The sequence below is a fragment of the Haematobia irritans genome, chromosome 5, assembly GCF_050003625.1.
Source record: "Haematobia irritans isolate KBUSLIRL chromosome 5, ASM5000362v1, whole genome shotgun sequence".
NCBI lineage: Eukaryota > Metazoa > Arthropoda > Insecta > Diptera > Muscidae > Haematobia > Haematobia irritans.
Window position 1 is genome coordinate 122,189,361 of NC_134401.1, and position 14,514 is coordinate 122,203,874.

The following is a 14,514-nucleotide window of genomic DNA, read 5'->3' on the forward strand; positions in this document are numbered from 1 at the left end:
TATATATATATATATATATATATATATATATAAATATATAAATATAAATTGTCACCAATGGACTTGATATGGCAGACACAATAGGCAGACTAATGAAACGATAGAAAATGATAAAAATATATTTCCTATTACAACATGAAATCTTTGGGCTTACGAAAATATGTTTTCAGTGTAGGCTTACAACATAGTACATATTGCACCATCGTGGCATTCAAGTGTCTCTCTATTCTTCTATAATCAAGACTTTGAAAGATTGTTGTTTGGGACTATCGAGTATTTTAATATTTCAAAATTTTTTATATATGGTGTATATACGGTAAACTGAATACAGATGTATTGGAATAGCATAAGAGACAAACAAAGACGATAGGTGCAATAGTAAAACTTTTATGAAATTATTACCTTACATCTTAAAATAATAGTTTCTTCAAATCATTTTTATCAAATACTCTATTTGTAGTTTGATATGAAGAATTGAACCTCCCTAATGTATTTTAAATGTGGGAAAAAATATTTACCACTAGTTTATGTCACTGTAAATCTTGATCCTGTAACCATGTTTGCTAGTGTTAATTGTTTGAAATGCACAGAATTGCTTAAACGTGACTAGAGCCCAGTAAACCCTACTGGCGAATTGCAAATAAAACTACCAAGAGCTCTGAGAAACTCTGTGTGTTGTGGTCAACAAAAAGGATAAGGCATGTTATTGTTTACATATATCAGAATGAGTTTACATGTGACAATGCTTACTTGGGTATCCATGTCCACTTATACACGCACCGAATGTAAGCAACATGATAAAACCACAAACTTCATTTTTTTGTTTTTTTTTTTTTTTGGCAAAACCAAGGATAGGAATGTGACTATAGAGAGGATTTAAAAAGAAAACAGGACATCACGGCTTCAAATTTTGACATTTAACAAACAGTTGATGTTGTATACAAGCAATACAAAACTTTAAAAAACATGTCGTTAAATTGAATGTATTGTGCTATTGGCTTAAGCTGAAATAAACAAATAAATATAGTTTTTTATTTAATTTTATTTGATATAATTTGAGATAATTTATACTTTTTAATTTTTTTTATTTATATAACTCCATTTCATTCTAGACACGCAGAGAACGAAGGAATTTCTCGGACTTTATGTGTTTGATTTCGATAATCATTTTTTGTTTGACCAAAAAACAATTTGGTGCCTAAAGATTCCATGATCCCCATCCAAAAAAAAACATTTTGTTGTAGGAAGTACTAATATACCTTTTTTGCGTGCACTATCTAATCAAATTACATAATTTATAACAAAGAATATTGTTCAATAACACAACCGATCATCGATGAGGTTTCCATCCAGATTATCATACAAGGTGTTACCCGTATCGACAACCGGGAGAAGAATGGTCACATGACATTATTATGACAACTTATTGGGCTATATTGAACGTCCCAACAATGGCCCCTATTGTATGCAATGTACTCATTGTACTGTCCGATTCTATCTTAAACTAAACGCCACAGTCAATTTGGCGGACTTAGTCTACACTAAAAGACTTGCAAAATTCCTCTAGAAAATTTTATTCACATTTTATTTGTATAGAAAATTTTGTAAAAATTTTATTTCTATTTTTTATTTTGTAAAAATTTTATTTCTATAGAAAATTTTGTGAACATTTTTTTTTTTCTGTTGGTTAAGCCACTCTTGTAGTTTACTCAACTTAATGGTTTTAAAGCTGAGATCGAAACAACAAATATGATTGAAGTACAAATCAACAATAAAAAAAACACGAAAAATTATTATTTCTATAAAAAATTTTATTTCTTTAAAAAATTTTATTTCTTTAGAAAATTTTGTAAAAAATTTATTTTTTAGAACATTTTGTAAAAATTTTATTTCTTTAGAAAATTTTGTAAAAATTTTACTTCTATAAGAAATGTTGTTAAAATTTTATTTCTATAGAAAAATTTGTCAAAGTTTTATTTCTTTAGAAGATTTTGTTCATATTTTATTTCTATAGAAAATTTTGTCAAAATTTCATTTTCATACAAAATTTTGTGAAAATTTATTAATTTTGTGAAAATTTTATTTCTATAGAAAATTTTATCAAAATTTTTTTTCTAAAGGACATTTTTTAAATAAATTATTTCTATAGATTTTTTTTTTCAAAATTTTATTTCTATAGAATTTTTTTTTTTCAAAATTTTATTTAGATAGAAAATTATTTTCAAAATTTTATTTCTTTAGAAAATTATTTTCAAAATTTTATTTCTTTAGAAGATTTTATTTCTATAGGAAATTTTCTCAAAAATTATATTTCTATCGAAAATTTTGTCAAAATTTTATTTCCATAGAAAATTTTGTCAAAATTTTATTTCTCTAGAAAATTTTGTCAAAATTTTATTTCTCTAAAAAATTTTGTAAAAATTTTATTTCTTAAAAAATTTTGTCAAAATTTTATCTCTATAGAAAATTTTGTCAAAATTTATTTCTCTAAAAAATTTTGTCAAAATTTTATTTCTGTGAAAAATTTTGTCAAAATTTTATTTCTATAGAAAATTTTGTAAAAATTTATTTCTATATAAAATTTTGTAAAAATTTATTTCTATATAAAATTTTGTCAAAATTTTATTACTTTAGAAAATTTATCAAAATTTTATTTCTATAGAAAATTTTGTAAAAATTTTTTTTCTATAGAAAATTTTGTCAAAATTTTATTTCTATAGAAAATTTTGTCAAAGTTTTATTTCTTTAGAAAATTTACCAAATTTTATTTCTATAGAAAATATTGTCAAAATTTTATTTCTATAGAAAATTTTGTCAAAATTTAATTTCTATAGAAAATTTTGTCAAAATTTTATTTCTTAGAAAATTTTTTGAAAATTTTATTAGAAAATTTTGTCAAAATTTTATTTCTATTGAAAATTTGTCCAATTTTATTTCCATTGAAAATTTTGTCAAAATTTTGTTTCTATAGAAAATTTTGTCAAAATTTTATTACTAAAGACAATTTTGTCAAAATTGTATTTGTTTAGAAAATTTTGTCAACATTAAAGGAAAAGTTAATATTTGTACACAATTTATGTTAGGCGAAGCCGACTATCGCAAATTTTTTTCGGAAGGTTCGAGTGTTATTTACATTGGGCTTAGTGAATTGCCCGAATTTATTCTGATAATTGGTTGATAGTTTTGCTGCAAACAGAGGATGCTGATGAGGAATGTGGTAATTCCGAAACGACTGTCCATCCAACCATCTTGCAGTCTGTAGGGCTTTGTCCAAATAAATTTGACAAATATACTTTTCCTCTGTTGGTTAAGCTACTCTTGAAGTTTAGTCAACGCAATAGTTTTGAGCTGAAATCAAAACAAAAAATAAAATTTTATTTCTATAGAAAAATTTGTAAAAATTTTATTTCTACAGAAAATTTTGTCAAAATTGTATTTCTTTGTTCACATTTTATTTCTATTGAAAATTTTGTCAAAATTTTATGGTTAGGTTAGGTATAGTGGCAGCCCGATGTATCAGGCTCACTTTGACTATTCAGTCCATTGTGATACCACATTGGTGAACTTCTCTCTTATCACTGAGAGCTGACCGATTCCATGTTAAGCTCAATGACAAGGGACCTCCTTTTTGTAGTTGAGTCCGAACGGCGTTCCACATTGCAGTGTAACCACTTAGAGAATCTTTAAAACCCTCAGAAATGTCACCAGCATTACTGAGGTGGGATAATCCACCGCTGAAAAACTTTTTGGTGTTCGGTCGAAGCAGGAATCGTATCCACGACCTTGTGTATGCAAGGCGGGCATGCTAACCATTGCACCACGGTGGCTCCCATTTACTTTTATGTTAGCCTGATATCAACGCATGCTGGTTTTCGTTCAAATCAATTACTTTACATATTATTACAATTTTTAAATGCGAGCTAATTGGACATGGAGATGAAGGAATTGGTATTATTATGCTATTGAAAAGAAAATGCCTGATACCCATCTTACAAGCCTGACTATACATATTTTTTAGTGCCGGTCAATCCACATTTCCATAGTCTGTAGTAAGATCCGGCAGGGTGAGATGTTTCAATTTGGGTCTTATATGCTAATTGTTTTAAAATTTTATTTTTATAGAAATTTTTGTTAAAATGTTATTTCTATATAATTTTATTTCTATAGAAATTTTTGTCAAAATTTTATTTCTACACCGAAAAAAAGTAAACTGTTTTATAGGAAGAATAAGCTAACTCGTACGAAAATTGAACTAAATTTTAATCCACATTTTGAGATTTCCACAAAGCGTGTTTAAAACCAGGAAAATTTAATGCCCCGTTGTACTTTTTAACTGCAAAATTAAAGAAGAAAATCATTGGCGCCAAATGATGACCATTTTAATAATACAGTAGTTAATTCTTACTATTTTTGGGAATCGTACGAAAATTGTCATTTGCTTTAGTTCATATTGAACTTATGTGTACGGCCACGTTTAGTTCTTAAAATGTTTGAGACATACTTAAAAAAAGTTAGTTAGTTTAACTACGGAAACTTTTTTTGTGTATAGAAATTCTTGTCAAAATTTTATTTCTATAGAAATTTTTGTCAAAATTTTATTTCTATAGAAATTCTTGTCAAAATTTTATTTCTATAGAAAATACTGTCAAAATTTTATTTCTATAGAAATTTTGTCAACATTTTATTTCTATAGAACATTTTCTCAACATTTTGTCAAAATTTTATTTCTATAGAACATTTTGTCACAATTTTATTTCTATAGACAATTTTGTCAAAACTTTATTTCTATAGAAAATTTTGTCAAAGTTTTATTTTTGTAGAAAATTTTGTCAAAATTTTATTTCCATAGAAAATTTTGTCAAAATTTTATTTCTATAGAAAATTTTGTCAAAATTTTATTTCTATAGAAAATTTTGTCAAAATTTTATTTCAATAGCAAATTTTGTCAAAATTTTATTTCTTTAGCAAATTTTGTCAAAATTTTATTTCTATAGAAATTTTTTGCAAAATTTTATTTCTATAGAATATTTTGTCAAAATTTTTTTTCTATAGAAAATTTTGTCAAAATTTTATTTCAATAGCAAATTTTGTCAAAATTTTATTTCTATAGAAATTTTTTGCAAAATTTTATTTCTATAGAATATTTTGTCAAAATTTTATTTCTATAGAGAATTTTGTCAAAATTTTATTTCTATTCAAGATTTTGTTAAAATTTTATTTCTATAGAAAAATTTGAAAAAAAAAATTATTTCTATAGAAAATTTTGTAAAAATTTTATTTCTATAGCAAATTTTATCAAAATTTTATTTGTTTAGAAATTTTTGTCAAATTTAAAGGAAGAGTGAATATTTGTACACAATTTATGTTAGGCAAACCTAACCTATTGCAAACCTTCTTTCGGAAGGTTCGAGTGTAATTTACATTGGGTTTAGTGTACTGCCTGAATTTATTCTGGTAATTGGTTGATAGTTTTGCTGCAAATAGAGGATGCTGATGAGGAATGTGGTAATTCTGAAACGGCTGTCTATCCAACCATTTTGCCGTCTGTAGGGTTTTGTCCAAATAAATTTGGCAAATATACGTTTCTTCTGTTGGTTAAGCTACTCTTGTAGTTAAGTCAACGCAATAGTTTTAACCTGCAATCAAAACAAGAAATAGAATTTTATTTCTATTGAAAAATTTGTCAAAATTTTATTTCTATAGAAAATTTTGTCAGAATTTTATTTCTATAGAAAATTTTGTGAAAATTGTATTTCTTTAGAAAATTTTGTCAAAATTTTATTTCTTTAGATAATTTTGTTCACATTTTATTTCTATACAAAATCTTGTCAAAATTTTATTTCTAAAGAAAATTTTGTCAAAATTTTATTTCTATAGAAAATTTTGTCAACATTTTATTTCTATAGAAAATTTTGTAAAAATTGTTTTTCTATAGAAAATTTTCGTTTTGTTTTGTTATTGTTGGCTTTTTTTCCTTTAATCATTGTGGCTGTTTTTTTATTTCAGCTTAAAACCATGCATTGACCAAACTACAAGTGTAGCTTAATCAACAGAGGAAAAGAATGTTTGTCAAATTTATTTGGGCAAAGCCCTATAGACTGCAAGATGGTTGGAGGGACGCACGTTTCGGAATTACCACATTCCTCATCAGCATCCTCTACTTGCAGGAAAACCAACCAATTATCAGAATAAATTCAGGCAGTTCACTAAACCCGAAAGTGAACAACACTTGAACCTTCCGAAAAAGGTTTACACGATAGCCGGCTTATGCCGAAATAAATTCGTACAAACATAGCTCTTTTCCTTTGCCAACGTCAAATCATCGATTTGAGTGCAGTTGGCTGGGTTTATTTTGAGCGTGCTTCCTCTTTTTTTCATTCGTTTTATTTTGTTATGGTTGTTTTTTTTTTGTCAAAATTTTATTTCTGTAGAAAATTTTATCAAAATTTTATTTCTATAAAAACTTTGTCAAGATTTTATTTCTATAGCAAATTTTGTCAAAATTTTATTTCTATAGAAAATTTTGTCAAAATTTTATTTCTTTAGAAAATTTTGTCAAAATTTTATTTCTTTAGAAAATTTTGTCAAAATTTTATTTCTTTAGAAAATTTTGTCAAAATTTTATTTCTTTAGAAAATTTTGTCAAAATTTTATTTCTTTAGAAAATTTTGTCAAAATTTTATTTCTTTAGAAAATTTTGTCAAAATTTTATTTCTTTAGAAAATTTTGTCAAAATTTTATTTCTTTAGAAAATTTTGTCAAAATTTTATTTCTTTAGAAAATTTTGTCAAAATTTTATTTCTTTAGAAAATTTTGTCAAAATTTTATTTCTTTAGAAAATTTTGTAAAAATTTTATTTCTATAGAAAATTTTGTCAAAACTTTATTTCTATAGAAAATTTTGCCACAATTTTATTTCTATAGACCATTTTGACAAGATTTAATTTTTCAAGAAAATTTTGTCAACATTTTATTTCTATAGAAAATTTTTCAATATTTTATTTCTATAGAAAATTTTGTCAATATTTTATTTCTATACAAAATTTTGTCAAAATTTTATTTCTACAGATACTTTTGTAAAAATTTTATTTCTATAGAAAATTTTGTCAAAATTTTATTTCTTTAACAAAATTGTATTTTTATAGAAACTTTTGTTCACATTTTATTTCTATAGAATATTTTGTCAAAATTTTATTTCTATAGAAAATTTTTTCAAAATTTTTTTCTGTAGAAAATTTTGTCAAAATTTTATTTCTATAGAAAATTTTATCAAAATTTTATTTCTATAGAAAATTTTATCAAAATTTTATTTCTACAGAAAAATTTGTCAAGAGTTTATTTCTATAAAAACATTTGTCAAGATTTTATTTCTATAGAAAATGTTTGTCAAAACTTTATGTTCATAGAAAATTGAAGTACCTCCTAGCTTGAAGAGGAATATTTTGCAAAATCGACCATAAAATCAAGAATTGTACCAATCTACCAAACAATAAAAAATCTAACATTTTTCATAGAATTCTGCCAACTGTGACAACCGTCATTATTTAAAGCGAAAATCAATTTTTGTTCACAAAAGAATATCATAATAATAAATTAGTCATTGATGTATTCTATTGTTGTTTACAATTTTTTCCCATCTCTCGACAAATTTGTTGATATCGTTTCACTAAAAATAAGTTTACAAGTAAAGTGACCATAAAATAAAATGAATGAAATTTTTCATAGAAAATTAAACTGTAACCGAACAACAAAGCTTTGAAATCAAGTTTAATGACATTTTGACATTCGTTAACTAAATGAAGAAATTTTTTTCAGTAAGACGAAAAGATCGAGCATACAAATATTGCTCTAGGATAAAAACTTGTATGCTGTTGCAATGACTACAGCTAGCAGGCGAGTCACTCAATCTGGTCAAACAATCTAAATGAAAACCAAATAAAATCACAAACTCGGCAATGTGAGATTACCACAATTGCCTTCTTTTGCCAACATTACCACAATCATTGTTGTGTTAAATTGCTGATATTTTTCGTTTTGGTGTTGTGCAATATGACACCAAGCAAATAATGGATGACTGCAATGACATAGAATGGCCAATGACCATTGGTGCACAAGGTTTGTTCGCCAAAGGCATCAACATTTATAGTGACAATGGTCAACATTATCCACAAACATGTGGGTGTATGTGGATATGTATGAGTGTGTGCGTTAGTGGGTGGAAATAGCCAGTAGCCTTTTTATGTATCAACATTTCTGTATGTACGAAATTTCAACACATTTTTATTTGGAATACAATTGTAAAAGTCTATAGCTACGCTGGAGATAATTGCAAAACTAGTTAAAATTTAATTATCTATGAAAGAAGTATCGCGGGAAATGGATTTAAATTGAAATATAGAATAAGCAAAAAATTTCTTTTATGCTCATTTTCATGAAGTTCCTCAATTTCCATTAGAAATATTCAAATATAAAAAAAAAAAAAAAAAAAACAATTTTATAACTTCCACGACATCCACCTTAGGGAAAGACCTCTTGGGAATCTCTTTCCAAAAGTAGCAACCATTTTGTTTCATCAATCGTGAAGAAAGCTAAGTATCGTATTTTAATTTTATTATGTGAAATTCCCTTATCTCTTGAGATTTTACTAGCTCATTCCCTAGGAAAATCTTCAAAATTTCTCTCGAATAACGATTCTCTGCAATAAGAAGTAAATCAATCTTCCATTTTATGTCGTATGACTTTAAAAATTGAATATTTTATCCACCTGCAGATAAAAGCTTAGCCATGGTTAATGGTTTCTACCTGACAAATGTTAGAATAGTTGATTCTTGTATTCATGGCATCTTGTTTGAACATTTTTATAGGGATGAGTGTATTTTCAATTTAGCTAAGAACACTTGAAACACCTATAGTGCGTATGAGTTATGTGTACGAATCCGCACTATTGCATTGCTTGCCTTTATCACAATGTGGTTCCTTAGTGCGAATGATTAATTTTCCCTTTAATAAAATGATATAGCAAAATATTGTAGGTGAGATAAGTTTAGATTAATGGATTTTAGTTTGAATAAAAAGGACAGACGTGTTCAGGTGATGTCAGCGCTAGGGAGTATTTAAAAACATATCCATAAATTTTAATGGCAATTAAAGAGATTCATACTGTTTGTGGCAAAGTTGCAATATGACATAAAAGACATGTGATTGCAAGTAAATTATCTATTAAGGATGCAATTTAAACGTTATAAGACGAATTTGTATTTTGTTTTTTTTTTTTTTTTTTTAATTGATTTGTAGTCTTCTGAAGTTCAGGCGCATTATCAATGGCATACCACTTCCATGCAAATTGTTAAATATTTTGAAATTTCATAGATGTATCAAATACCTAAAATCTCTGAATATCGCATATGAAAAAAAATATCTTTAGAAAATCCATATTTTATTCGCTCCACCATAGGATGAGGGGTATACGATTTTTGTCATTGCGATAGTAACACATCAAAATACTGATTTCAGACCCCATAATGTACAAGCATTTTACATGTTCTCCATCTAAAACTAACATTTTGCTCCTCAAATATAGGTGGGTGATCATATTCCGTTTCTGCCTGTATATTTATTCTTCGTCGCGGTGAAATTCTGTGGCGAACAAAATAAGCTATCGACGTGATACTTGTTAAAGGGTGATACGGTCAAAATTTGGTCAATATAAACTTGACGTATTTCTTTCAATTTTGCATTTAAAAAACCTGAACATCCCTAATTTTGAAGGTATGTGTGTGTGTAGAATGTTGCTCCTATTTTGATTTTGGAATTCACTCTTCAGTTGTCAAAATGCCGTCCAAGCAAGAAGAGCAGCGTATCAAAATTTTGCTCGCGCATCGCGAAAATCCGAGCTACTCGCACGCAAAGCTGGCAAAATCGCTAAAAGTTGCCAAATCAACTGTTACAAATGTAATTAAAGTGGTTGGGGAACATTTGTCGACAGCCAGGAAGTCTGGATCGGGGGGAAATCGAAAACCTGAAGCCGCTGAGACGACAAAGAGAGTTGCCGGTAGTTTCAAACGAAACCCTAACCTCTCTCTCCGAGATGCCGAAAATAAGCTGGGTGTATCGTCTACAACCGTGCATCGAGCCAAAAAACGAGCCGGACTATCGACTTACAAGAAGGTAGTGACTCCAAATCGCGATGATAAACAAAATACGACGGCCAAAGCGCGGTCCCGGAGACTATACACGACGATGCTGACGAAGTTTGACTGCATGGTAATGGACGACGAAACAAACGTCAAAGCCAACTACAAGCAGCTTCCGGGACAGGAGCTTTATACGGCAAAAGAAAGTGGAAAGGTAGCAGACATTTTCAAGCACATAAAACTGTCAAAGTTCGCAAAGAAATATCTGGTTTGGCAAGCCATCTGTACCTGTGGCTTGAAAAGCAGCATTTTCATAGCTTCCGGGACTGTCAACCAAGAAATTTACGTGAAAGAGTGTTTGAATAAACGTCTGCTGCCTTTCCTGAAGAAACACGGTTGTTCCGTACTGTTTTGGCCGGATTTGGCTTCTTGCCATTACGGTAAAAAGGCCATGGAGTGGTACGCCGCCAACAACGTGCAGGTGGTTCCCAAGGACAAGAACCCTCCCAACACGCCAGAGCTCCGCCCCAGTGAGAAATACTGGGCTATTGTCAAGCGGAACCTAAAGAAGACCAAAAAAACTGCTAAGGACGAGCAGCAGTTCACGGCAAAGTGGCTTTCTGCGGCGAAGAAGGTGGACAAGGTGCCTGTACAAAAAAAAAATCTGATGGCAGGTGTCAAGCGTGAGGCCCGGCAATTCGGATTTGGAAAAGCGAAAGCCTAACTGAATATTTTTCCTGAATTTTATACTAATTGAACTTGAAAAATAAATTTAATTTGATTTTTTAAATAAACAATTTCACCGATTTACACGCGTTTTCCCTTGACCAAATTTTGACCGTATCACCCTTTATAGGAAGATGCTATTGATGTAGGCCAAATGGTATTGCAAATATGCCATTGCGGACCACAGTTAGGTAAAGCCCCCATATAAACCGATTCACAGATTTGTCTTGCAGAGAAAATTTCATGCGATCCGGTTAAAATTTGCTACATAGAAAAAAAACCGCAATGAAAATAACGTTAAATTTATTTTTATTAGAAAAAAATATTTATTTGTTGTTAAATTTTATTGTTTTTGTGAAGTTTCCACTGTCTAATGAAATTGTCCTTTTTTGAGTATGTCTCAAAGATTTTATGAACTAAATGTGGCTATAAAGTTCAATGGCCGTACACATAAGTTCAATATGAACTAAAGCAAAAAACAAAAATTCGTACGATCCCAAAAATAGTATGAGTGAACTACTGTATGGTCATGATTTGGCCCCAATAATTTTCCTCTTTACTTTTAGTTCATTTTGTCTTCTATGAGAGGACGAAATTTCGTGAACAGCAGTTAAAAAATACAACAGGGTATTAAAAATACAACAGGTATACAATTTAGTTAAATTTTCGCATTCTTCTTATAAAACTGTTTCCTTTTTTTCGTCGTATATGATGTTAGAATATGTCCTCTAACAACCATGCAAAAATTTTTCAACATCATAGATAGATTTAACTTCGCAAGCCTCATGACGAAAAAAATTTTCCTTGATCCGGTGGAAATTTTGCGATTTATTCGTTGTAAGAAAACTAAGTTGTCATTTCGGAATCGCAAGAACATTGATATAAAGGGTGATACGGTCAAAATTTGGTCAAGGGAAAACGCGTGTAAATCGGTGAAATCGTTTATTTAAAAAATCAAATTAAATTCCTTTTTCAAATTCAATTAGTATAAAATTTAGGAAAAATATTCAGTTAGGCTTTCGCTTTTCCAAATCCGAATTGCCGGGCCTCACGCTTGACACCTGCCATCAGATTTTGTACAACCACCTTCCTCGCCGCAGAAAGCCAGTTTGCCTTGAACTGCTGCTCGTCCTTAGCATTTTTTTTTGGTCTTCTTTAGGTTCCGCTTGACAATAGCCCAGTATTTCTCAATTGGGCGGAGCTCTGGCGTGTTGGGAGGGTTCTTGTCCTTGGGAACCACCTGCACGTTGTTGGCGGCGTACCACTCCATGGCCTTTTTACCGTAATGGCAAGATGCCAAATCCGGCCAAAACAGTACGGAACAACCGTGTTTCTTCAGGAAAGGCAGCAGACGTTTATTCAAACACTCTTTCACGTAAATTTCTTGGTTGGCAGTCCCGGAAGCTATGAAAATGCTGCTTTTCAAGCCACAGGTACAGATGGCTTGCCAAACCAGATATTTCTTTGCGAACTTTGACAGTTTTATGTGCTTGAAAATATCTGCTACCTTTCCCCTTCCTTTTTCCTGTCCCGGAAGCTGCTTGTTGTCGGCTTTGACGTAGGTTTCGTCGTCCATTACCACGCAGTCAAACATCGTCGGCATCGTCGTGTACAGCCTCCGGGATCGCGCTTTGGCCGTCGTATTTTGTTTATCATCGCGATTTGGAGTCACTACCTTCTTGTAAGTCGATAGTCCGGCTCGTTTTTTGGCTCGATGCACGGTTGTAGACGATACACCCAGCTTATTTGCGGCATCTCGGAGAGAGAGGTTAGGGTTTCGCTTGAAACTTCCGGCAACTTTCTTTGTCGTCTCAGCGGCTTCCGGTTTTCGATTTCCCCCCGATCCACACTTCCTGGCTGTCGACAAACGTTCCCCAAACACTTTAATTACATTTGTAACGGTTGATTTGGCAACTTTTAGCGATTTTGCCAGCTTTGCGTGCGAGTAGCTCGGATTTTCGCGATGCGCGAGCAAAATTTTGATACGCTGCTCCTCTTGCTTGAACGGCATTTTGACAACTGAAGAGCGAATTCCAAAAATAGAATTCCAAAATAGGAGCAACATTCTACACACACGCACCTTCAAAATGAGGGGTGTTCAGGTTTTTTAAATGCAAAATTGAAAGAAATACGTCAAGATTATACTGACCAAATTTTGACCGTAGCACCCTTTACATATTTTTAAAAATAAATCAGTTGATGTATCGTGTTTGAAGGATAAATATGTATTTTGCGATTCAATTCATTTGGTCTTCTCTTGCTTTGTGTATTGATGAATTTAATTCAAGGTAAGAATAACTCTTGCGGCCAGCAACGCGACCGGGCCTAGCTAGTATAATTATAAAAAAGCAAGACTGTTACATTTAATAATTTTTAAAGGTGGTAATTTACCGCTATCTGGTGGTACTTTATAATGGTTTGAAATTATTATGTGGATTTTTAAACGCACTAAAGTTGCAATGATTTTCTCATGTAAATGTACTGCTTTTGATAGCGCTGAATTTCATACAAAGAAGAAGCGCATTTAAGTGAGACATTTCCTTATAAATTCAGCAGTGAATTCCTCGCAAAGGTAAGCGCTGCTTGACTTTGACTTCCGTTACAAAGCTGCTGAAAATTCAGTGAGTTTTTTGCTGGGAAGTGGCAGGTCTCTTGTTATTGTGCTAAATATAGAATTCAGTGATTAGAGAGAAGTTCACCTCCTATGGGCTGTCACTATAAATGAATCCAAAAAAAGAGCCAAAAATAGATTTGTTATCATGTACCCACATTATACATTGGTAGTCAATGTATTCGAATAAAATCATTGAGGATAAAACCTAACTCAATTAACCAAAAATTAACTAAAATCATTAGGAGACTAAAAACTTGGTAACATAACAAATCCCAAGTTCTACGAGACAGCTAAAGACTATATAAAATATAATTGTAAAGAGGCACCTTTACCAACAACAGGATGCTTCGGGGATGTCGTAATTTTCGAAGGAAAACGTTTTTGTAGGAGTGTGAATACTATACTCGTAAATTACTAGTAAATTACTTTTTCCCAAACAGATATGCTTCCTGATTCGGATACAAAGAATCAATATTTTTTTTTTAATATACTAAGTATTAATAAACGTCTAAGCCAACAACATTTTTATAATTGAAATGTGCTTTACACTAAATACTAAAGTTGCATCTTCTCTTTCTCCTCTCAATTGCAGCCAAATTGGATGGCGTGAAAACGTATATGCGTATGCGACGTGTGCCCAATCATCTACAGGTGAAAGTCATCAAATGGTTCGATTACCTGTGGCTGACGCAAAAATGTTCCGATGAGGAACGTGCCGTATCATGTCTTCCTGATAAATTAAAGGTAAATATTTTAGATATGTAATCAAAAGAGTTTTGAACATTTAGTAGTGAACTGATATGGGAAACACATATGGTAAAAACCGAAGAATTGTGAGGGTTTTGGTAGGGGTACAGGTATTGTCTGTATATAAAATTGTATAGAAACTGCAAGTAAACATAAGCTATTTAAAAATTGTAAATTAAAAAAGAAACTCTGCATTTTTCTTTATTACTTAAAATTCTCTATCTTAAAAGCAACTCACTTTATTTGCAAAGTTCTTCTTCTTGTAATTTTTAAGAATTAAATGAGGGAAGAATTA

At 30.2% G+C, this 14,514-nt stretch overlaps 1 protein-coding gene across 1 annotated transcript in view; it reads left to right on the forward strand.

Annotated features, from left to right (window-relative positions):
- The window catches only part of LOC142241191 (uncharacterized), a 115,887-nt gene that overhangs the window by 50,515 nt on the left and 50,858 nt on the right, over positions 1–14,514 (forward strand). The window contains exon 3 of the mRNA XM_075312934.1: positions 14,065–14,216. Coding sequence (XP_075169049.1) covers positions 14,065–14,216 — 152 coding nt within the window. The remainder of the gene's footprint in view (positions 1–14,064; positions 14,217–14,514) is intronic.